The sequence below is a fragment of the Cyprinus carpio genome, chromosome B4 (assembly GCF_018340385.1).
Source record: "Cyprinus carpio isolate SPL01 chromosome B4, ASM1834038v1, whole genome shotgun sequence".
Taxonomy (NCBI): Eukaryota; Metazoa; Chordata; class Actinopteri; order Cypriniformes; family Cyprinidae; genus Cyprinus; species Cyprinus carpio.
In genome coordinates this window covers 34663119-34689074 of record NC_056600.1, presented here as the reverse complement: position 1 = coordinate 34689074, position 25956 = coordinate 34663119, and the positions used below count along the sequence as shown (strand labels likewise).

Genomic DNA, 25956 nt, shown 5'->3' with positions numbered 1-25956 from the left:
TCTCAATGGAGGGACAGAAAGCTCTCGGACTAAATCTAAAATATCTTATACTGTGTTCCGAAGATGAACGGAGGTCTCACGGGTTTGGAACGACATGAGGGTGAGTCATTAATGACATAATTTTCATTTTTGGGTGAACTATCCCTTTAAGTATAGTTCAAGTATATTTAGACTTTTTGTAAGTATAAGTCAAGTATACTTAAATGTCATTTTAAGTATATTTCTGAGAAGTACATAAAGCCCATTTCTGAGAAGTACATAAAAAGTAAACTAAAAGCATACTTTCCTATTTTTAATTTAAAAGAAGTATACTAATAGCACACTTGAATAAACTTCTTTTTCGTAAGGGTAGCCTTAATATCAATGAGCTTTGATTTACAACCACAATTAAAAAAAAAACTGGGGACGTTATGTAAAATGCAAAATAAAAACAAAATTCCAAATCTTGTAAAATCATATTTAGCTGAAAAAAAAAACACATAGACATCATATCAAATGTTGAAGATGTCAAATCTTACTATTTTATGGGAATTGTAAGCACATTTTGAATTTAATGCCAGCAATACGTCAAAAAAAAAAAAAGCTGGGATAGATTCAACAAAAGGCTGGAAAAGTTATGTTATGATAAAGACAACTAAAGAAGAGATGCAGACTCTCTCTTTATATGTTCAATTCTGTGTAGTTATAATGTTGCATCGTATGTTTGTCTGATTCAGAAAGAGAACTCTGGCTCTACCAGATGCTGGAAGAGATAAAGGGTCAAGTCAGGCAGAATACGCTCCTCCTTCAGGCCATTATGCGAAGAGAGAATGCAGCTGAAGTTGTAAATGAGGAGTTTCAGTTTCCATTAAGGAGCATGACAGGCATACAAGATCTGGAGCATAGGATGTCAACCAGAGACACACAACGTTCTTTAGTAAATTCTAATGATGTTCTGTTACTTCACTTAAAAGAATACTAACATATGTAGAGAGAGATCTAGATTTACTGCTGCTTAACACATGATTTTTTTTCATAGACAAGATATCTTACCAGCTTGGGTGGAACATCTGCCAAAGACATTGTCCACAGAATCATGAGGGAAATAATAACCAATGAGTTGGCCAACAATTTTAATTGGCAAGGGAGAGGACAGAAGAGTCCATTTTCTACACCCTTGCTAGCAAAAGTTGTTATAGGTGATATGCCTTAAAAAAACATTCAAACATTCAAAACTTAGACATAACTTTGAAATAGCAAAAGAGGAAACAACCCCTTACAGTCTCACATAATGTGTCATTGAATAAAATACAATGCAAGTCAATGAAAGAATGCCAATTAATCCATTAATCATACAGAACTCTACAAAATACACCTCAGATATGATCTATCTGCTAACCCTTTCTCTGTTTAATTTTCTTTAATTTCATGCTGACAGATGCAGCCAAAAAACAAGGAGCAAAAGTGGTGGAAGCCGAGGAAAAAATAAAAACCTGGCTGAAGTATAGTGGAGACCGAAATGGAGGAAGAAAAAAAAGAGCAACAGAAAAAGGTACACAAGCCCTTTTATGCCTGATCAAATATGTTAGAAATTATTATATATATTAATATATAAGTTTTAAGTAATTTACATTTTGATAATTACTATATTTTTTCTTTAACACAGAAACAGAAGCCTCAAGCAGATTCCAGCAGCTGTGAAAGTGAATGTAAGTGTCTTCCAATGATTGTTTTTTCTTCCTCTGTCTAACCCCACCACTAAACAGAGGTGTATTTCATCTTTACTAGGCATACACTGCATTTTTTTTTCTGTTTTGGGTTGTGTATAGTTAAAATAGAACAACACGTCTTAAATGTTCTGAAAAGTTGTTTGTATGTTGTTTTTTTACAGGAGTATGCTGCTACTTCTCCTCCTCCGCTCCGTCTTCATCATCAGAGCCACACACAATCTCTAATCTGCTTCAAAAAACTCTGCAGAATACGGAAGAGAATCTGCACATTTTCTCATTAAACTGCAATAAGTTAATTTTGTTACCAATAAATTCATTTTTATAACCAATTCAGTTTGTCTGTTGTGCCGTCTCTTAATGAAATTCAACAATGAATAGGCCATGTCACAATCTTAAAATTTAAGTGTAAGGTAGGTAAAGCCTATTTATTTATAAGTTTGCAGATTTACTATTTATGAAGTTGGCAGATGGTTAAAATAGGCTATATTTTTAAATTTGTTAGGTCTGCTGGCTGTCCAATGACATGGTTGGCCCAATGTTGTTTTAGTGGTTTTTAAGTTGGCAGAAGGTTGGTAAGGTATTTTTAGGTTGGCAGAAGGTCTGCTGGCCGTCCAATAATATGGTTGGCCCAACGTTGGGCCAACGTCTGTTTGCTACCTGGGTACTGTCACTAGTGTGAAATCACTAATGTCTAATATATTATGTTGGTTGTGTGTAAATGTGAAGTGAAACCTGGAATTTTGTCGCATTCTTGTTTTTCAGTGTATAAAGACGTAGCTGAGCTGCTAAATTAATAAATATCACAAATTCATTTAAAAATTAATCAAACACAGACCATCTTTCCATCCAGTTCTTATAGAAGACAGATTTGTTTATTTTCAGTGTGTATCTGATATTCATAGAGGGCTCAGATGGGGAGGAAAATGATGTGTTGAAATCAATTTCCAATAACTGAAATTAGCAAAATTGAAGCTGAAATTTGATTTATCGTGTTTATGTTCTGGGGAGAAACTGAGATGGAATAAGATGAATACACTGATGTAAGATTTGAGTTTCAATTAATAAACTAATTCGTTAAATCTTCTTGCAAACACAAATTTAATTTTGATCTACAAGTTTTTAATAAATTTGTAATATTTATAAGTTCTTCCCTATCCTATAATTTTAAGATCAAGATACTGAAGTTTATTTTTGATTTAAAATGTCAGAAATGCTCTGTAAATTTAGCATGAATTTAAAGCACTTCACAGTTGCTTGCATTGAGATGTAAGACTACTGTACAGCTTAACTGTATTGATAGCTTTGGGGTTTGATAGCTCTGCAAATCCTAATATACCTTATTATTTATATTTGACTTTTATTTTGGTGTGGCGATGTGACGTCACGAGACTGCGCCGTGCTCCTGCGTCTGTGATTCTGCTGAAGAAAGGTTTGTGCTTTTTACAGTTTAAAGTGTTTAAATAAACACGACTCGTTTAGAGAATTGTATATAAAACGCGAAATTAATTATTAACGAATAAAATGCTGAGATGTTTTATCTAGTGGTGTTAATTAAAGTCATTTCGTGTGAGTAAAGCGCATCTGCACATGAGTAACAGAAACGGTGCGTCTCATTTTTCTCCCTGTGCATCGTGAATCAGTTTATCTTAAACACTGGCGACTAGTGATGGAAGAACCGAGCTTTATGAAACTCCCAGTCAACTGAATCAATTGATTCGCAAAACGATTCAGTGATTCAAATCTCTCGAATCAGCGCTCATGAACCTGCTGCGAAAACAACGAGGATAACAAACACAAACGTGTAATGACAGCTCTTACCAGATGGGCTGCTTACAAATAGTGCACATATGTATTAACAGAAAGAAAGAGAATAATAGTAATAATAAAAATATATAAAAAGTATTAAGCATGTAGTGCAAAATGAATTGTATGAAGTGTATGTAAGTGTATAAGTTAGAAATAAAATAAGATACAGTATTAGATTTACGGAGGCAAAATATACATCTAAGTATATGGTATAACATAATCTACAGACAGACACACATTGAGCAGCAAACACACAACAGTTCTTGTGTTCGCCGAACAGATACCACAGTTTCTCCTGGTTTGAGAGAGTTTTAAATGTCTGATGGATCTGCTGTGTTTGATCACAGAACACTGTCCGTATGTCCGTGTGTTTGGAGCATTCTGTGAGGAAGTGCAGTTCTGTTTCCACCTGATTTAGATCACAGTGTGAACCACTGATCTATATATGACTGGATCGCTCATCGCGTTCTAAACTGCCAACAGGCAGTGAAGCCACCGGAAGTGTTCGATCCGCCATCTTACTAATCCCTACCGGCAGAGAGCACCATTGAGTCACATTCAAACCGCTGTCCTAAAATCAGCCGATTTGAAGCAAATCAGTCAAACGGGACTAGTTTTTATGTTATGTGTATGTAAATTAATGTTTACTTCAGATGTTATCTGCAGTGTTTACGGTCTTTTGGGGCAGTATAAGCGATATATTTAAACGTAAACCTAAGTGGGTGTGTCTGCTGCGCACTGATGACACAGGTAACGATCCAACACAAAATACAGCTTATTTCTTTATGAACATTATTATTCAGCAATTATTAAACATGAACGTATTAGTATCAGAAATGGATTTAAATATATATCAATGAATAATACAATGCCTAGGGTGTTTGCATTGTAATAATGTACAGGGATACTTCAGATTTATAAACGCTGACTTGTTAGGTGATGTTTTCTCATTAAAATCATACAATTTCCTATTAATTCAATAGAACGTTTACGCACACTAGGGATTACCAATATGGCGGTGTGGCGGCTTCACTTTCATGACGTCATGAGAAATCCAGTTCTATATTATAGATCACAGTGTGAACACAATCTCTGCCCGTCTCTATCATCAGCTTGTGTCCGCTGAGTCTGTATCTGGTCAGCGTGCTTCTCAGTTTCTTATCTGACACTGTGTACAGATACTCTGCAAACTCTACTCTCTCTTTAGAGCCAAGTAGCATTGTACTTACTCTGTTTTTATGTGTTTGGGTTTGCCAGTGAGGGATGTAGTTCTGTTTGATTTGTGATGTAGTCTGATTGATTCTGATGTGATTCAGAATCAATCAGACCCCCCCCAAAAAAAATAGTTTCCCTTAATCTCCGTTCCAGCGCTTTTCTGTGGCACTGAGGACAGCAACTTGTATCGCTGTCCTCAGCTCAGTAATGAAGCGGACAAAGAAATGCACCTTAATTGTTGGCAGTAAGCTAACTTCATTTATCTCTTTTGTACATTCAATACACAAAAAAACTGAAACAGAATTATAACTTTGGAGGTTCTGTTTCTCTCTCCATTTATTTACCCAACACGGCAGGCAGGGAACTGTCCAAAATTATTTAACTGTTTCTTATAAATTCAGAATGACAAGAAGAACTGTATCACAACTTAAAATTGCAGGATTTTCCTCCTGCTGTTCCACGGAGCATTTCTTGCTGAATTTCAAATAAAATAAGCTGCTTTGTTTTGTTTTACGTTTCATATTTGCAAAACTGTCTGTGTCTGTCTTGAATGAATGGCGTCCGCCAACGTCATTCATTTCATTGGATCACTTGATGGTGACGATGCCGAGTCCACACGTGCGGTAGAAGCCGCTGATTGGCTGAGAAGCTTTCACTCAAAGCTTTCCTCGGGCTGCTTATTGGATGAAACGCTAGAATGAAAATCACTCACTATTCATAGGCCTGGGCCAAAATGGTAGTGCCACGGTTGGAGGGGACTGCTTTCTTTGCTCATCTCTTGGTGTTGCAGGGCTTTATAATGATATGGTTGGGGGTAGAGATGTCAAATTTCGATTATTTCCATGATCGATCGTCATTTAAATTAACGATCAATTAATCGATTAATCGTTAACCATAATGCTGCAAAATGCGTCTATTGCAGGCACGCAGTCACCGGCATGACAGGACGTGCAAAAGCCCCCCACACAAAACGCTTTCTCACTTGAATTAAAGGGGTTTTAGTCTGAATAAAATGCTAGTAGCAGGATTATAAAATGAATAGATGTGATTATGATGATTTCATAAAATGAGGAGAACGCGCCATACTTTTGAGGTAGCCTAATTTTAGTTTGTTGACCGTTTCATGTCCCGCATGGAGATCGCTGCACACGCCTCTTTAAATGATTGTGTGGTGTGCTCGTTGTTGTATTTTAAAACACAATTGCAATGTTTTCAACTGACATTATGGTATTTAAAATAAAATTATCCTAAACGTAACTGTGGCGCGCGTGTGGCTCTGCTGCACATTAAGTGAACTGCTTACATCGGCGCTGCTGCAGCAAAACACTGTTGCTCACATTAATTTGATCCAGCTGGATTCTGTCCTATAAAATGTCAGATTTTTAATTTTAGCAATCCGGTAGGCCTATTTGTTTTTATAAATCAGGCATAGGCTACAGTGTATTAGATCGTGACAGTGTGCGTGCATACGAGGACGAGCGAGCGCGGGTTTGGTTAGATTTAGGAGATTTTAGATTTCTATTTGGAGGTTATTGCTCATGTCTCATTCGGCACAAATCCAAATGTTTCCATATTCGCAATGTATTTGAATGTTAAACTATTATTTATAATGTTAATGCTTGTACGCATTCGCATATAGACGGAAAATATCATCCTTTTCATATGAGCAAAAACGTCATTGGCATAACAGAGTGAACCGGTATACTAGGGGAGCGCGGGGCACAACGTAACACTTTTTGGATTTGGCCAAATAATTAACAAAGTAATGGGGTTAGACAAACCATATTTTTAAAACCAACAACATGCAAGCCTCTCTTACAAATGAGCACTGTTTGTATGTTCGTCGGACCTACCATTCCTGTGCTGTATCGCCCAAAGCGGATAGAGTCAAATGTTACAATTTACCCTGTGGGCGGGGTTAGTTGTAACAGACAGAGGGTTAGTTGTAACGGTTGCTGGAAGAGTCAGATTTCACACAATAAACTGGTTCAATAATTATAATAATTTATTTTTCTTATTACAGCCAGCATATCAGATAAATACATTAATAAATAAATAAATACATTAATAAATAAATAAATAAACATGAAAAACATGTCACTCTTAACATTTATGAAGACATTTCAACCTCTTCAACTGTGTGATTTAAGGGAGATTAGACAACAAATCATGTCAATTTCTTTTTATTTTACTTTTAAAAACAGACCTGTATATAGGCCTTAGTTTCATGAACCGATAGGCTAACATTTTAAAAAATCATGTAACTTTCTTTTTTTACCTTAAGACATTTTAAAATGTGCATAAACCATTTCATTTCAAAAGACATTTAAACATTTGCATAAGCTTTTTCAAGGTAAAGATCTTTTCACACCGTTTCTGTATAACTGATATTTTGAATAAATTGAATAACTGATTATTTTGTATCCGTACTAAAAAATGATAAATCTAACAAATATTCATGACATAGTAAGTGGAAACATTTTCAACATACCACTGTATGACGTGTAGCCTAGAAACTTTACTCATTAAAGGGATGGTTCACCCAAAAATGATGAATTTCCCCATGATTAACTCACCCTTTAGTCATCCTAGGTTTATATGACATTCTTCTTTCAGACGAATATAATTTGAGTTATATTAAAAAATGTCCTGTCTCTTCCAAGCTTTATAATGGGAGTGAATGGGTGTATTTTCCATCACAGATGAATGTCCTCTGATGGACTTCCAAAAAAAATACTCATTAACTCTCATTATAAAGCTTGAAAGAGTCAGAACATTTTTTAAATACAACTCGAATTGTATTAGTCTGAAAGAAGAATGTCATATACACTTAGGATGGCTTCAGGGTGAGTAAATCATTGGCTCCTTTTCATTTTTGAGTGAACTTTAATACAACTTACTCTTCATCACAGACGTGACAAACATAATGTTCATTTCCCTCTGTGCATAACTCATGTGACCACCCATCACAAAAGACACATTTAACCCATTTCTCTCCAGGTGCAGATGATGTAAATTCCTCCCCGCACACAAGGCAGTCGACTGAGTTACTTGATTTACTTCGCTTTTTCACACCAAGGCTTCTGTTCTTGGGGGCTGTCTTTTTACTCTTTCGAACCTCTTCCTCTGCAACGGCTGGAGTGTCTGTGAGGATGGCACTTATTATCTTCTTTCTGGGCTTGGCAACTTCTTTTCTTGGAGGTGCCTTGGGAAAGGGCCTGACTAAAGCAGGAATGAATTCAGGCACAGAGGAGCCCTGGTGGAGTGTGGAGGAGCCCTGGTGGAGTGTGGAGGAGCCCTGGTGGAGTGTGGAGGAGCCCTGGTGGAGTGTGGTGGAGCCCTGGTGGAGTGTGGAGGAGCCCTGGTGGAGTGTGGAGGAGCCCTGGTGGAGTGGTGGAGCCCTGGTGGAGGAGCCTTGGTGGAGTGTGGAGGAGCCCTGGTGGAGTGTGGAGGAGCCCGTGGAGGAAGAGGAGGAGCCCTGGTGGAGAGAGGAGGAGCCCTGGTGGAGTGTGGAGGGGTGGTGGTGGAGTGTGGTGGAGCCCTGGTGGAGTGTGGTGGAGCCCTGGTGGAGGCCCTGGTGGAGTGTGGAGGAGCCCTGGTGGAGAGAGGAGGAGCCCTGGTGGAGAGAGGAGGAGCCCTGGTGGAGTGTGGAGGAGCCCTGGTGGAGTGGTGGAGCCCTGGTGGAGTGTGGTGGAGCCCTGGTGGAGGAGCCCTGGTGGAGTGTGGAGGAGCCCGTGGAGAGAGGAGGAGCCCTGGTGGAGTGAGAGGAGGAGCCCTGGTGGAGTGTGGAGGAGCCCTGGTGGAGTGTGGTGGAGCCCTGGTGGAGAGAGGAGGAGCCCTGGTGGAGAGAGGAGGAGCCCTGGTGGAGTGTGGAGGAGCGCTGGTGGAGAGAGGAGGAGCCCTGGTGAAGAGAGGAGGAGCCCTGGTGGAGTGTGGAGGAGCGCTGGTGGTGAGAGAGGAGGAGCCCTGGTGAAGAGAGAAAGGAGGAGCCCTGGTGGAGTGTGGAGGAGCCCTGGTGGAGTGTGGAGGAGCCCTGGTGGAGTGTGGAGGAGCCCTGGTGGAGTGTGGAGGAGCCCTGGTGGAGTGTGGTGGAGCCCTGGTGGAGTGTGGAGGAATCTGCAGAGGATGTCAAGGTAGTTGGCTCTGGTCGGTCGGTTGCATATGCAGGAGCGAAGTCATTTTCTCCAAACACATCAGGGCTGTAGGGCCAGATACCAGTGCACCTAGATAAATAGACAGATAATTTATTCATCCCAAAGGAAATTAAGAATTTTATTATTTTTTATTTAATAGATAGATACCTGAAACCCGACATGATGTTCTCAGGTGTTGTTGCCTGTGGCAACGCTTTTGCAACAATCCCAGGGAGGTCGTATATTGTGGCGTTCTTGCCAGGGTGAGCTTTCCAGGTGTCCAGGTGCGTGTTGACCCTCCCTTTGAAAGATCGAAAAACTGTTCTGTCCAGGGGACAGAGCTTATGAGTGCAATGTGGTGGGAAAGTAAGTAAAACGATGCCTCTTTCTCTACAGAAATCCATGGCTGGCACAGACAGGTGGGACACGTGATTGTCCAGCAAGAGAAGTACCTTCATTTCTAGCGAGGGTTTTGTATGGTTGGCAAAGTGGTGAAGGAACTGCAAAAATTCCTCTGCTTGCATCCAACCAGACCCATTTGCTGCTCCGGCTGATGCAGGCGGCCCTTCATGGATGAAGTGAGAGTGAAATCGTTTACGGGGAAAAACAAAAAACGGAGGCACCGAATTCCCCAGGGCATTAATGGCCACTGCCACAGTCACAAGCGTACCCCTTTCTCCAGATGTCATTGCTCCGATCTGGCGCACTCCTTTTGTCGCAATTATTTTTTCTGGGGTGTGTACTGTGGTCACACCAGTCTCATCCATATTCCATATGTCATTTGGCCTAAAATGGTGAGTTTTGTATACAGTGTCTAAATTGTTAAAAAAAATTCCTACATTGTGAGAATTGAAACTAGTTGCTCTCGCCATACTGGTGGCTTGTGGTTTTCGTAATGAAAGAGACCTGTTCCTTTTGAGGAAGGATGTAAACCAGTCTTTGCCTGCCATTTGGGTTTTTGACCAGGATTCTGGGAATTTGCAGTGGAACTTGACTGCGCATTCGAATGCAAGTTTTCGAACCTAAAAAACACAAAAATATAAAAGGGGGGGAAAAAAATAAGTCAACTACATGAATTGCTTTTACATACATCCCACAAGGCATCCTAAAATTGCTTATTCGTGTAAGTATATATGCATACTTGTATGCATGTGTGTAGCCTATGTATGTATTTGTGTGTGTGTGTGTGTGTGTGTGTGTGTGTGTGTGTGAGAGAGAGAGAGAGAGAGAGAGAGAGAGAGAGAGTGTGTAGGCCTATGTATTAAATAATTTTTTCTAAGCATTCAAACAAACGAACCTACCATTTATAACAGAAACAGGCACTTGAATGTGAACAGAATTCAACAGAACAGAGCAATAATTCCTAGCTTATCCTAGTTCAACCAGCCTACCTCCTTGGGGCTCAGCCCATAACACATTGCTGCCGCACGACTCAAATACGCAGCAAGCTGCTCCTCCTGCTCTGAAGTAAACACCTTTTTGTGTGAAGAGTAACCCACTGGAGGTAGTGGTGATCTTACTCCCTGCTCCTGCAGTCTGTGTTTACGTGTTATGAATCGGTGTAGAGTAACATGGCAGATGCCATAGCTACCTGCCACGCTTCGCAAGGACCTGCCTCTCTCCACCTCTCCGGCTGCCAAACTAAAAACTTCCCTAGTAGTCTGTCCTCTAGTTGTTGACTTTCTACTATTTCTAACCCTGTGAATAAAAGAAATGCAACAAGTGTTTGTGCAAACTGTACTTACTGTAATACAATGGGAATGTATCCAATTTATTTAAATAAAAATTATATAGGCTACATGTGTGTGTCTGTGTACACACACACACAGCATTTATATTTAACGTTATAATCTATATATACATACATATGTATAATATGCATATGTATGTATAACGTTATATAGCTTATAAATGATATATGTGTTTGAGTGTGTACACAAACATAATTTATAAGCTATATATATATATATATATATATATTTTTTTTTATTTATTTTGTTTTATAAGTATATATATATATATTTATTCGCTAAATGTACTTGATACAATCCGACATTGCCGATTGTTATGTGCGGCTTAGTTGTAACACCGTGTTACAACTAACCCCGCTGTGTAGTGTTTACCTCAGGACTGTTTAGCAGTCACTATGCGTTTTTCACATCTTTCAAAATGGTAACATCTTTTAGCCAAGAAGACGGTAATCACATCAATATAAGGTGGGACTAACCTACTTTCATACATAATTTAAAAATCGAAAAAACAACTATTATAAAAAACAATACTTACATGCTGACGAAAGAGTTTTCTCCTCAGTTCTCATCGGATATGTGACGAACTTTCTCGAAAGTTGGCGGGAAGACGTCTGCCGACAGTGCGGTGAAAAGCCCGGGAGAACGTCATAGTTAACCCTTTGCAACTATCTAAAATGTCTGTGTTACTTTTTACCCCCGCTTTTCTTTGTGGTTACTTTGTGCCCTGCGGTCTATTTAGGTTTATTTGTGTTGACTAGTGTAACCTTTTAAATGTTTACTTGACTATTTTATTTAGATAATGAACAGAAGTTTGAATCGCTAGAATATACGTGTGCAGCAGGCTCCGGCGCAATCGAAACAGCTGAGACATAAAAAAACCTTTTCCGCAAAAGTGTTTAGTTTTATTTGTGCGCACACACAATAAAAACAGAATATTTGTGCTCTTGTAAAATAAAGCAAACAAACAGAATGCGTTGTCATCCTTTTTTTCGTGAACTTATGGAGCGTAGCCACACTTCTGTTTTAAATCCGTTATCTTAATTATTTAAGTCGGATATATTTCGCATATTTAAAAAAAAAAGAAGTTATTTTTATGTTGGGCCTATTACTTATATAGGCTATACATTTTCCTTAAAGCATCCCATTTTGTCCCAGGGCTTGAGAACCTGTGCTTTAGTTAGGTCCATGCAGAAACTCATGAACGATGAATGCGCGTGGGAAAACGTATTGTGTCGGTCACAGCGCCTATTAATCGCTGTTTTGAATCCAGCAATTATTTATTTACAGATTATAAGCTCTGATTATGACAAGTGTGGTATAAAAGCTTTGTTTATTAGAGGAATAATAGAAAATGTTAGATCGCTAGCATGCATCTGGATGACGTTCGAGCCTATAGCCTTCATTTACGCGGCTTTGTTCTGGTTTGCCGGTTAGTCATGAATTTCCACAAATTCAATAACATAAAGGCAAGTTTTCTTTTCCTAAATCTTCACAGTCTAACCCTCTAATTTCGCAGGTTTATTTTATTATCTTTCACTTTTAATAACTGTTTTCGCATCTCTTACTGTGGTAAACATGGGAAGGGAAATTAAAGATTTCATGAATTAGGAATTTGTTCGATTTATTAATTTGTTCCCTTATTTAGTTAAATCATCTGTTATTTAGGAAACAAAATTAATGAAACATGGGCAATTGCCACAAATTAATAAGTCGTAGGAACGAATTAACAAGTAATAGGATAGCCTTTATGTCCTGTGTCCCACAGCCCTGCAAAGCGCACGATATGCTTTTTATGTTGAAGAACTTTTATGTTGTTTCTATTTTAATGTAGGCTACTTTAAAGTTTAAAATCACATTCAAAGCTTAATTTGTACATTGTGAATGAATGATGATGCTTTTATATACCGTCACCGTCACTCACAGCCGCTCGCACGTGTTCTGCGCATGAGCCGCACGCAGCCCAGCATTAAATCAGTTAACGGACCATCGACAGCCTTAATCGATTGTATCTCTTATCGACAATTAATCGATCATCGATTAATCGTTGACATCCCTAGTTGGGGGTCACTGAGTTTCAGATGTTTCCAGAATTTAATTGCCTTTTTTGTATCTTTATGATCAGAGGATATTTGCCTAATTCTGCCCTGCATGCGTTATTTGTTGTGTGTCGGCGCACATGTAATATATTTTTACAGAGTTCTGCATGCAGGGTCTCAATTGGATGTTTTTCCCATTTGGTGAAATCTTGATTTGGATTTGTCAGTGGACCCCACACCTCACTGCCATAGAGGGCAATGGGCTCAATTACTGATTCTAATATTTCTTCCAAATTCTAATAAGGATTTCTATAGGACATTGCCATTTTATGGCGTAGAAGGCCCTGCACGCTTTATCTCTCAGTTCATTCACAGCATGATTAAAGTTTCCTGTTGATGTGATTTTCAAACCCAGGTAGTTGTAGTGTGATCTGTGTGTTATCTGGTAAGTGCCTAATGTAAATGTGTGTTGTGTTCTTTTCTGGAAGATCATGATTTTGGTTTTCTTCAGGTTGACTGTCAGGGCCCAGGTCTGTCAGTATTGTTCTAGCAGGTCCAGGTTCTGCTGTAAACCACGTTGAGTGGGAGACAGCAGAAGCAGATCGTCTGCATACAGCAGGCACCTGATCTGTGAGGTGTGTAGGGTGAGGCCAGGGGCGACTGCTCGCCAGTTCAGTGATGTAAATGTTAAATAATGTTGGGCTTAAGCAGCAGCCCTGTCTCTCTCCACGCTCCTGGGAAAGATATCTCGTACGTTTGGTGCCGATTTTTACGCCACATTTACTTTCAGTGTACACTGATTTGATGAGGTCATAGGTTTTACCTCCTATGCCACTTTCAGTAAGTTTTTAAAACAGTCCTTGGTGCCAAATTGAGTCAAAAGCTTTTTTAAAGTCAATAAAGCATACATATATTTTACCTTTATCTTGGTTAACATGTTTGTAATATGTAGTTGTGCTCAGATGTACGGTAATTTGGTAAAAATCCAATTTGACTTCTGCTCAGTACATTGTGTGTGGTGATGAAGTCTAATAGTGGAGCATTTATTATGCTACAGAATAACTTTCCCATGTTGCTGCTCACACAGATGCCTCTGTAGTTGTTAGGATCAAATTTATCTCCGTTTTTAAAGATTGGTGTGATCAAGCCTTGATTCCAGATGTCAGGGAAGTAACTCAGAATCACATTGAATAGTTTGAGAATGGCCAATTGAAATTTACTGCTTGCGTGTTTTATCATTTCATTTAATATCCCATCAGGTCCAGATCCTTTTTTGAGTTGGAGGTTTTTGATTCTTTCTTTAAGTTCTTTATCAATTATTGGGAAATCTAATGGGTTTTGGTTTTCTTTGATTGCTAATTCTAGTTTTCCCAGTTGGTTGATTGTTTGGTTTTGTTAACAGATTGTGTCTGTTTGTACTTTATTAAACAATGTTTGGAAATTACTTTCCCATATTTCCAATTCTTCATGATCATTTTTTTTCAGATTGTTCCAATTATTCCAAATTTGGTTTGTGTTCACTGACTTCTCAATTATTGTGAGTTGTTTTTGGATGTATTGTGCTTTTTTGGTTCTGAGTGTATGTTTGTAGTGTTTTAGTGTTTCACAGTAAAGAAGATGGATCTCTGTGTTTCTGATTTGACAGTGTTCTCAGTTTTTTGCGAATAGTTTGGCAGTCCTGATCAAACCAATTTTTGAAATTTTTGGGTATTTGATTTTTTCCATTGTTTTGCTGATTTTTCAAATATGTCATTTAAATCTTTGACGGCAAGATTGACACCTTCATTAGTGTGAGCATAGGTGTCATTTAGAAACCTATCTTATCAGCGCTTGTATTTTTTGGCTGCTAAGTGTTTTTTGATATTCTTCAACACTGTTTTCAGCCCATCTGTATGGTTTTCTGATGTTGTACAGTTTACTGGGCTTTGTGTTAGTGTTATTTTCAGTCTTTTTGAGATAATGTAGTGATTTGACTGTGATCAGACAGAAGGGTTAGTTCTCTAACAGTGAATGATCTGAGAGATGAAGGATCTATGTCTGTTATCATATAGTCAACTGTGCTATTCCCCAGATGTGAGCTAAATGTGAATCTCCCTAAAGTGTCTCCTCGTAACCTAACGTTGATGATATACAGACCCAGGCTTCGACAGAGCTGCAGGAGGTCTTTCCCATTCTTATTTACTATATGATCATGGTTATTTCTGTGGATATGGGAGAATGTGTTATTAACAGTCAGTTTGTTGTTGATGTCCCTTGTGTGTCAGTGAAGTCCGGCTGTGGTCCTGTTCTTGCGTTCAGGTCTCCACAGATGAGCACGTTTCTCTGGACCTGGAAGTGGCTTGTCTCTTCCTCTAATGTGGAGAACGTGTCTTCGCTGAAGTAGGGGGAATCTGATGACACACAGGTATATATCTTTTCTGGATGGGAGCAGTTCCTTGTGGATTTTAAGCCAGGCGTAGTATTTGCATTGCTTTACTGTTTGATGTGGTTGTTGAGTTTTGATTTGTACCAGATTATTTGTCCTCCTGAGTCTCGTCCCTGTCGGACTGTGTTGAGTTTTTGTGATGGTAGGATGATTTCTCTGTAGTTGGGTGGGCAGTGGGTGATGGTGTCTGCCCTGCTCCATGTCTCCTGCAGAATAATAATATCCATCTCCTTGATGCTCTTCTGGAATTCTGTGTTTGAACTCTTTAGCCCAAAGGCTGCTGAATTCAATCCTTGAATATTCCACATTGATATTGTTAGGCAGGTGTTTGCATGCTGTGGAGATGAGTGAGATCAGAAAGCTGACAGCATGAGAGTCCACAGTGTATTTGCTTGTCCTTTCAGGGCCTGAGCGTAGCTCCTGGAGTGTGGGAGTGGTGTTGGGTTCGGTGTGTTATCGGCTGAGGGTGCATGAGCGAGTGGAAGGCTGGTTGCTGCTGCTGGTGGTATTATTCTCTCTCTCTCTATATCTCTCTGACTGACTCCCTTACCAGTGCACTGACTTCTGAACTGGGGAGCTGATTAAGACACACCCAGAGATTTAATTTGTTTATTGTTCTTTATGCTAATTCTCATTTTAAACAGGACAAAGTGTCCAAACACACAGAAAAACTCCTGAAGCAGCTGAGATTCACGCGAGACAATTATAAAGATGGCGTTTATTAAAGAGGAGAGGGAAGACATGAAGAGTGAAGAAACATTCAGAGTCAAAAAAGAAGATCCTGAGGAACAAACAAAGATGGAGTTTATTAAAGAGGAGTGTGAAGACATGAAGATTGAAGCATTCAGAGTCAAACACGAAGATACTAAGGAAAAAACAGGTTGGTTTTCATTCTCAAAGCTGAACTCACTTGATCCTTAATAAAAATGTCCAGCTCTATAGAAATGAATGATGTTTTTGAAGAATGGTCATATGAGCGTCCTAATTAAAGCAGTTTTATGTGATACTGAGATCACATGACCAGACAAATACTAATACTGCATTCTAGTGAATCTGAGAAGATCCTACTTCCAAGCTGGGCATTCGTCTGTGGTTAATTTGTAAATTGGGGGGTGACGGTTCTGGCATGTGATTAGAAGAGGGAGAGGTAACAGAGCAATCACACAGCCACATTGGTGAACCAGCAAAAGTGATTAACCGCGAGCATCAGTTGCTCGAAACAGCGATTTCCAGGCCTGGAAATTTTTTTGGAAAAGTCATGGAAATTTTGTTTCACAAATCTCTGTATAACAGAGTTGTGGGCAATTTAATCAGGTCCTAAATTTCATTGGGGGATTGTGTGTATTGCATAGTGTTACTCATGAGGGAAATTCCTGCACACATTTATTCAATGTAGCATGTAGAGTAGATGAGTAAATAAATCCACACAAACTATCAGATTAAATCAGTCATTTGAGTGATTCAGCTGTACCACGTCTTCTCTCTTTTATACGGAGCCCTGCACGTCACCTGTAGGAGAAAAAAAATTAATCTGTGGCGACGGTTTTGCAATCCGTCCCCTCAGTTTATAAACCGTGCTCACGAATTCTTAAACTGTTCCCTCGGTTTAACAAATCGTGCCCACGGATTAATAAACTGTACCCACGAATTTCCAATCCGTGCGCTCAGATTTTGTAAACCGTACCTTCGGTTTTTGAATCCGTACCCATGAATTCATAATCCGTGCGCACGCTTTCGCAATCCGTTCCCTCGGATTTGTAAACTGCATACCGTACATAAGCAAGGTTGGTTGGAAAGGTTTGCTATATCGGTCGATTCATCCAACTGCAGGGCATAAAAGGCACTCTTTTGAATGTTTGAAACCAACTTCTGATTTATGTCATCTGCCATTTCATTTATTCTTCTCTCAACTGTATTATCATAAAGTGAAATCAGATTTAACTGCTTGCTGACCTTTTCTCCACACATCACGCCAACCATTTCTTTCGCGGCAGGTAAAATCAAATTTTCACCAATTGTGTGAGGTTTTCTAGCCTTTGCAAAGAGGAGATTTACTATTTACACAACAAGATTTACTGCTTTACAGTTGTCGTTGCCAGAGAACTCCGTTTCAATATTTTTTTTCCTTCTTTGTTACTCGTTCAGTTTCTTCTCAAACTCAATAGGCTTGGGCAAATATTCACCGTGTGTAGTCTCCAAGTCCCGTCGTAGTTTGCTCAGTTTCAAAGCTTCATTTAGTAAGATTTCTGAGAAAACAATGCAGAGCGGTAGCTGCTTGTTCTTTGCTCCCACACATGTGAGGCCTAGCACTAGATTTTTAAACTTGTACTGTTTAGTGTGTATTTGAGGTGAGAGAGCACTTCTATCAGCGCGATTCCACCTATCCCACCTTCACTAACTGTAAGTTAACCCTCTGGAGTCGATTAACGCGTATCCGCGTTTTGGGGTATTTTCTCCTGATAACCCCGAAAAGAACTTAAATTACACTTTCAGTTTTGATCGTACAGATAAGAGCAATACATCAATCGAATCTGTAAAGGGTCTACTTTTTTTTTGTATACAGACATAATAACAACAAAACTTTGTGCACTTATAAAATAAAGATAACAAACAAGGAGTGCTGTCTGCGGCCTTTGTCTGCGCTGATCTTCAGTTACAAATGCGTCATTAAAATGAACTGTAACTCAGTGAATACTCAACACAGATACATGAGAGAGATATCTATAGAAAGCCTGACATGTCTACTTTTAAACTAAACAAGTGCTGCTGAAAACAAATATTCTGTGATAAAGTAATCCATATGAAAACAACGCGATGTCCGTTTTTCACGTCTCCCTTCATTATCTTCTAATGCGACCACGCCCCGCGCGCCGAGCGCGCGCTTTTGAGATTCAAATGTTTCACTGAAGCGCGCGGCTTGAATACGCCCACACAACAGAAGACAACGCAGCGAGACTGTTCTTCAAGTTTTTTTTATTTTACTGTTTGCTTCGCGATGAGAGGAATAAGACATAATTCACCCCAAAAAGATGTGATGTGGTTGAGGATTTGAGATTTGGATTTCCTCAGAAAAAAGAATGAACCACTTTATTCAGCAGAGATCATAAACATGAGTAAGTCTCTTTTTATATATTTATATACTTGTACTAGTTTTCACATAACGTGTAAACATTTTACTAGTTAGACTTTTTCCAAAGACTTTTTCCAAACTATAATTCCTGACTAAATGTATAATCAAGTGAAATATTATGAAGTTTCAATAACAATATACACTACTACACCATTCAAAAGCTTGATGTAAATAATATAAATGTAACAATAAATGTAACTGTAACAAATGTAACAATCATTGCTGTTCTTTCAATTTATCCCCCCTAAAAAAACTAAAAAAAAATATTCTCAGCTCTTTTCAACATTAATAATAATAATAATAATAATAATAATAATAATGATAATGATAATAATAACAATACGTGTTTTTTTTTGTAGAAAATAAGATTGTTAAAAGGATTTCTGAAGGATTATGTGACGAGTAATGATGCAAAAATTCAGTTTGAAAGTCAGCTTTGGTTGTTCCTAATAAACTGTTTAACTGCACTCACAAGTGAATATTAAATTATGTTGTGGGATAATTATATATATTTCTAAATGAACTACAAACATAAAATTATATACATTTATTTTGTCCTCACATTCTTTCTTGTAACTCATCCCTCTCAGTGACACAGCTGACTGAATGGCTCATTATGCAGCTCATTATGCAGGCCTTTGTCTTCTCAGGTGTGAATTCATGATAGTTGACGCCTACTCGCATATGACTTTTACCAACAAAAAGTGTCTTAGAAAATTTAAATCAATATATTGTTTTCTGTAAGTGAGTAAACAAGATGATTTTCACATCATTTAGAAAAAAAAAAATTCTAGGCTACAAGCTCCAATTCTCAAAATTCCTGGGAACCAATTTTCTGTATGTGTTTTATTGCCTTATTCAAGTGATTTAACATTTTTAGTTTTTCACTAACCACGCATAACATTTTTTTTCTCAAAAAACAAAATCATGTACATACATGCTGCTCACATATTATTATAGCCTAGTTTGTGCTGATTACAGTGAGATTAGACTTTAGCAATTTAGATATTTATAAGAAACTGAAAAAAGCACAAATGTCAGGGCGTGACAAAACTTCTCCAGGCCCCAAAAATACCCTTAGATTCCAGAGGGTTAATGGACAACAAATAGTGACTCCCGGGAAAAATGGGACAATGTAGTTTAAATGTCCGGTTGTCCTCAAATAACATTATAGTCCCGTCTCATCTTAACAAAGACACGGCAAAAATTTCGTAATAGTTTTTATCATCAGATATTAGTTTTAGCTTGTCAACGTCTCGTCCATGTGCAGGGAAGTCATGGCCTAGTGGTTAGAGAGTTTGACTCCTAACCCTAAGGTTGTGGGTTTGAGTCTCGGGCTGGCATAAATGGCTGCCCACTGCTCTGGGTTACTATGCATTTCCTAAACAAATATATTTTACTATATTATATACTAAATCAATCTTGCTTTTAAATCATGAAGGTTTCAGCATTATTTAGTTTCTAAACTATTTCAAGATAAAGCAAATTTGTTATATTAATACTTAGTGCATGGCTTCGGCAGACAGGTTGTCTCATATCTCATGTAGTGCCGTTGATTTTTGGTCATCCTTTGTTCAAGTGCCGGCTTGCAGACCTTTCCCGATCCCACCACCCTCTCTCTCCCACTTTGCTTCCTGTCTACAATATTGTCATATCCTAATAAAAGGCAAAACCGCAAAAAAAAAATCTTTAAAAAAATCAGAGATGTCAGAAATAACTTAAACATAAGAGACTTAAACTGAGAGAGCCTGAGTCTCAGACAATGAAGGCTATTAAAGAAAAAAATCCAATCCAGAATTTTTGTGACTATCATAAAAATAATGGATTAAACCGTGGAAGACTACTTAAGTACTGAAGACTTTCAGCCATTCAAAGGTTTGTGTGTAATTAGCAGATTTTTTAAATTGGCTGCTTAAGAAAAGTTGAGAAGCTTTGTCATGGTGCAAAAAAAAAAAAGTACTGTTTGCATAAAAGTTAAATAATGTCCCTCAGGGGAAGCACATACAAGGGGAAAAGCAGAGGACCCAATACAGAACCCTGTGGCACTCCATTCCTGTGTTTGATGAAATGTCTCTTTATTCACACCTTCTGTACTATGATTGGGCTTAAATCCTGAAAGGTACTGTTACTATGTAAAAATGAACAGTAGAGAAGACGCTTTTTCTCATATTTTAGAAATAAACGGCAGATTGGGCTATAATTAAATCATATTGTTTGATAATTGCCAGTTTTAATGTCTTTAGAACATGTCCTGAAGAAAGTGAAGAGCTAAATATAATAAGAGGTTTTGTGATTATATTTTATACCTCTTTTATACCTTCTATACCTCTAGCTTAGTGCATATAAGATCTACTATACATATTGGTTCTCTTTCTAACATTCGTTCAGTATCTCACTATGGGACCGCCTCAGGGCATGGCCGATCGCGGAAGCACCTATAACACCAATCGCTGCAGTCCTGCCTCCCTGTATATAAACCGCAGCTACCGGCCATTTCGTCATTCTCGCTCTCTTCCCGTGAAGATTTCGGAAGCTGTCCTCAGCAGACTTTGGGAATTATTGCTAAACAGTTTATCAACGGAGCCGCAAGGTAACGTCCCAAACGCAATAGTTTCTTAATGTTTGTCAATTGACTTGCCACTTAGAGTAAGATAACTAATGCGTTAAGGCTAGTTTTCTACTTTAAGTTTTTCCTATTTATTTTTCCAAGTTTTTGGCGTGCTCACCACGCACCAAAAAGTAGGAAAAAAGCTCTCTGTCGCAGCACAGCTCCCTACTAGTTGTCACGTTGTGGTGGGCTTACCGTACGAAGAGAGTGCAGGCTTCATGGCCACTGCAAAAGAGCCGGAGAGCCCCGGAGGAAAGGGCCATCCTCCTCATCTGTGTGTGCGGAATGTGGATTTTTGCAAAAGATTCATACAGTCTCTGCATCTCCTGCTTGGGTGCTAAACATGCTCAGGCAGCGTTGTCCAACCCAGAGGGCTGTCCCCACTGCACAACGTTCTCGGTCAAAACCCGAGAGCGAAGGCTTCGGGTTGCAGTAGCTGGGAAGTCGGACCCATGCCTCTCTGCTCAACCCAGAGAGGAACCGATGGATTGTCCACAGGCCTCCAGCTCCTGGGGTGAGATGATGGAGAAGGTGTCACCCATCCTTCCCCCGCTGTTTGAAGATCCGTTAGCAGGAGAGGAAGATGACGATGACGAAGTGTTGGTGACCATCCTCGAGGATGAGGATGACGACGATGAAGATGCTATTCTTCCCCCGATGCAGTCGCGTCCGCCGAGTGCACAGGATGAGAGCTCACCCTCCCCTGTGCAGACGGATACAGATCTTCTCGAGGTCTGTCGCAGGGCTGTGGCTAGACTGTCGATTGACTGGCCATCCCAACCAGCAGATAAAGGAGCTGAAAGAGACTTGTATGACGGAAAGAGACTTCCGTCACGTCTCCCTCCAGCGAGGCAGTTTATTCCAGCCGTCCCGGTTTGTGTGGCTGAAATGACGAGGTTTTGGGATAAGCCTATTTCCCACCGAGTACCTGTTAAGGGCTTCTCGAGGCTAGATGTCCAGGGAATGGAGAATTTGGGGATGACAGATCCTCCCCTGTAGAACCATCCATGGCGAATCATTTGAATCCGAGCCGCAGGGCAGCGCTCTATTCAACTGGGGCCTCATTGCCAGGGAAAACAGAGTGCTTCGCCGCCTCGTACGTGCTTTGACCGCTACGTCCCTCCTTACAGCCTATCAAGCGGAGTTATTAGAGGAGATGGGGCATCAGCTGGACTCTGGTTCTCCCAACCCAGCACTCTGGGAGGAGATATGCATCATTGCAGATTTAAATCTGCGCACGTCCCGCGGAGCAGTTCAAAGTTGCGGTCGGAGTATGGGCTTAGAGGTTGTGGGAGAGAGATCGTTATGGCTGGGTTTGTCAGGCCTCTCTGACAAAGAAAAAGTGTAAGTGAAAGAGTTTTTGGATGCCCCTATCGATCCAAAGGCCATGTTCAGCGCGACAGTATGTGTCGCTATGTGTCAGCAATGTGACCTGCAGAAAAAAGAGGGAGAAGCAGTCGAGATCTGTCTCCCCAGAAAGCTGGCAGCTCGTCCTTATCACCCAAGCCGTCCGAATTTCAGGCCTTCAGGTAGAGGAGGTCATTCGGATTATCAACCTTCCCGTCCTGCTCCGCCACAACAGCCGGGAAGCACAGGCCCTCAGTCAAAGCCTGGTTTAGTGAAACCGAAACAATCGTTCGCAGCCGCAGCACCGAAACACGGTCGGCCCCCCCTCAGGGGAACAAAAAGAGGCGGTCGACCTGAGACATCAGTTTGGCAACAAGAAGGGTTTGGAGACGGCACTCAGGGTTTCTCCGTCCCATCCCTTCAAAACGATTCCTTTCTCCCTCCCGCGGGGGAACGAAGAAGGAATTTAAGTGTGCAAAGTGTTCGTGTGGGCAGTTCAAAGTCCAGTCCCATCAACGCTTTTCTCATTGGTGGTGAAGGCTATCGTATTATGTTACAATAATTCGAATTTGGAACCCCCAATAGGACTATGAGCACACTCTACTAGAGGCATGGCTACTTCCTGGGCTCTGTTTAGAGGCATCTCTATTCAGGAAATTTGTGCGGCAGCTAGCTGGTCTTCTCCGCACACATTTGCTCTTTTCGATAGACTGGATGTGACAGAGCCCTCTCTGGCCCATTCAGTTCTGGGAGTAAGTAGTCAGGTTGTATAATGCAATTTTACTAAAGGACGAGTTCCTCATATTATTCTGTTTTCACCTCCGTTGGGAGCTATGATTCAGATAATTACACAGCCTTTCTTAGTCTGCTTCGTCAGCATATCGGCAATACGGGAGTTGTCTATATCCCATAGTGAGATACTGAACGAATGTTAGAAAGAAAATGTTAGGTTACTGACGTAACCCCGGTTCTCTGATAACATGAGTGAGGTATCTCACAAACATTGTCCTCCTTGTCTATCCTGCACGGAGAAGAGATATGCGGAGAATGACGAAATGGCAGGTAGCTGCGGTTTATATACAGGGAGGCAGGACTCCCTGATCACTGTAGCGATTGGTCTGCCATGGTTGGCAGACGTGGTGTTATTGGTGCTTCTGCGATCGGCCATGCCCTGAGGCGGTCCCATAGTGAGATACCTCACTCGTGTTATCAGAGAACCGGGTTATGTCAGTAACCTAAGGTTTTGTGTCATTAAAACTGGTTTTAACTTGCATTTGTTTTTTTTGTTTTTTTGTTTTCCTTTAGACTTGATATCACTGAAAAAGGAGAGTCAAGAACTCGATGAAAATGATGATAAAGATCAGTATGAGAAACACTGTGATTTCATAACTGGACAAAAATCATTTAGTTGCTCACAGACTGTAAAGACACAAAAAAGAGCTCATAAGACAGGAAATGTAAGTTGTTTTCCCTGCCAACTGTGGAAAGAGTTTCAACAGATTTGGAGACCTTAATTCCCACATGAGAATTCACACCGGAGAAAAGCCTTACATATGCCATCAATGTGGACTAGGATTTACTCTTAAAGTAACTCTTAGAAGGCACATGAGAATTCACGCTGGAGAAAAGCCTTACACATGCCCTCAATGTGGAATGAGTTTTACTCTTAAAGAAACTCTTAGAAGGCACATGAGAATTCACACCGGAGAAAAGCCTTACACTTGCCATCAATGTGGACTAGGTTTTACTCTTAAAGAAACTCTTCGAAGGCACATGAAAATTCATACTGGAGAAAAGCCTTATACCTGCAAACTATGTGGAAAGAGCTTTATTCGGAAATCAAGCCTTAACAACCACTTGAAAATTCATTCTGGAGAGAAGCCTTACACATGCTCTCAATGTGAAAGGAGTTTTACACATAAGAAAAAACTTGATGTCCACATGAGAATCCACACTGGAGAAAAACCTTTCACCTGCAAACTGTGTGGAAAGAACTTCACTCGAAAAACAAGTGTTAAAAACCACATGAATTCATACAGGAGAAAAGCCTTACACTTGTTCTCAATGTGGAAAAAGTTTTACATATAAACAACATCTTGATGTCCACATAAGAATTCATACTGGAGAGAAACCTTTCACCTGCCAGCAATGTGGAAAGAGTTTCACTGAACAAGCAAATCTAAATGTTCACATGAGACTTCACACTGGAGAAAGCCCTTTCACCTGCCAACAGTGTGGAAAGTGTTACAATCAAAAAGGAAGCCTTAAAAAACACATGAAGATTCACACTGGTGTGATTGATATGTTCAGTGTTTCATGTGATTAACTGCTAAATTCATATCTGCTTTTGTGCTTTGGCTGGTTCTGAGCCAGACACGCTCAGTACTTGTCATACATCACAAATATACTAAACATTTTTAGCAAATTTCTTAAAATGTGCAAATGGACAATTTCAAAATGAGCACTCAATGTTTTGTGTACCAGCATCTGCTTTAAAGGGATACTCAATTTAAGATATTTTCGATGAAAACAGGGAGTCTTGAGACTGTCCCATAGACTACCAAATAAATAACAGTGTCAAGGTCCAAGAAAGCATGAAAAGCATCGTCAGAATACTCCATCTGCCATCAGTGATTCAACTGTAAAAATAATGACTTTATTCAACAATTCCTCTCCTCTGTGTCTCTCCAAATCAGCGTAGCGCCATTTTGGCAATTCTGAGCAGTACGCAGGTGGCGTATGCTCTTCTGTGTCAGCAGCGCTGCGCCGATGCACTTTTGTCTTTCAAACCAAAGCGTAAATATACATAAAAATCGTATCCTTGTGGTGCTAAGCTAATTTAGAGAGACAAAGGAGAGGAATTATTTGAATAAAGTCATTATTTTTGTTTTTTTCATATACAAAAAGTATTCTCGTTGCTTCATAACATAAGGTTGAATTATTGATGGCAGATGGACTATTCTGATTATGCTTTTCATATTTTCCTGGACCTTAACACTGTTATTTATTTATTTTATTTAATTTTTTCATCCAAAATATCTTATATTGTGTTCTGAAGATCAACAAAGCTTTTACGGGTTCGGAACGACATGGGGGTAAGTGAATAATGACAAAATTTTCATTTTAGGGATGGAGTAACCCTGTAAGTACTACAGAGCATTTTTTTTTTAAATTAAAGAGATTTTATATTATATCTATTCTATAGCCTACAGAATCGATCCAAGTTCCAAATTTGTCAACAAAAATAGTTCCAAACAACGTCACAGCTAAATTGCTGCACACCTCCTTGGAAACACAGCGGTGCTTCGATTATGAATGAATCTGCATTTTTTATGTATCTAGTGAGTCAGTGATTCAAAACATCCAATTACAAGGACAGTCACTTGCTTCATTTCTGAATGAATCAACCATTTGAACGAATTGACTGAAAGAAGTAAATGACAAAGACTGGTCTATTTATTTTTATTTTAAAGTATCATTTCAGTTGATTCATTGAAATCATTTATTTTTTCTATATTCAAAAACATTATGAATTTAAATGCATTCAATCAGGGCCAGAGTGGGACTCATTTCCAGCCCTGGAGTTTCATGCCTAAGACCAGCCTAATTTAGTTCATGATTGGCTGTTTAGAGTGAAGGAACTATGACGTCACTCTGTAGGCGGATCGGCTGTTAGCATGACACTGGTGCTGTCGACAAAAAGCCAACAGGATTTTTCCATAGGCTTTTGGAATATTGCAAAAAATAAGCTCTGTGTTCAACCATAGTTCATGAAACTTACGTTTTGTTCAAGATA

General features: G+C 39.5%; 1 protein-coding gene, 1 long non-coding RNA gene and 1 pseudogene across 2 annotated transcripts; 2 read left to right on the top strand and 1 right to left on the bottom strand.

Moving 5' to 3' along the window:
- The first annotated feature begins 1194 nt into the window (after window positions 1-1194).
- LOC122137214 lies at window positions 1195-2008 on the top strand. Its single transcript, XR_006154700.1, has 3 exons — window positions 1195-1531; window positions 1646-1688; window positions 1871-2008. It is a non-coding gene; the product is annotated as an uncharacterized LOC122137214 (long non-coding RNA).
- A 1069-nt stretch (window positions 2009-3077) lies between these two features.
- On the top strand, window positions 3078-24751 carry LOC109063442 (annotated as a pseudogene).
- On the bottom strand, window positions 7532-9130 carry LOC122137248 (corneodesmosin-like). Its single transcript, XM_042723016.1, has 3 exons — window positions 9032-9130; window positions 8526-8953; window positions 7532-7536 (listed from the first exon to the last, which is right to left on the bottom strand). Exons 1-3 carry the CDS (start codon window positions 9043-9045, stop codon window positions 7532-7534), a joined length of 447 nt encoding a protein of 148 aa, XP_042578950.1. The 5' UTR covers window positions 9046-9130.
- Window positions 24752-25956: the final 1205 nt, after the last annotated feature.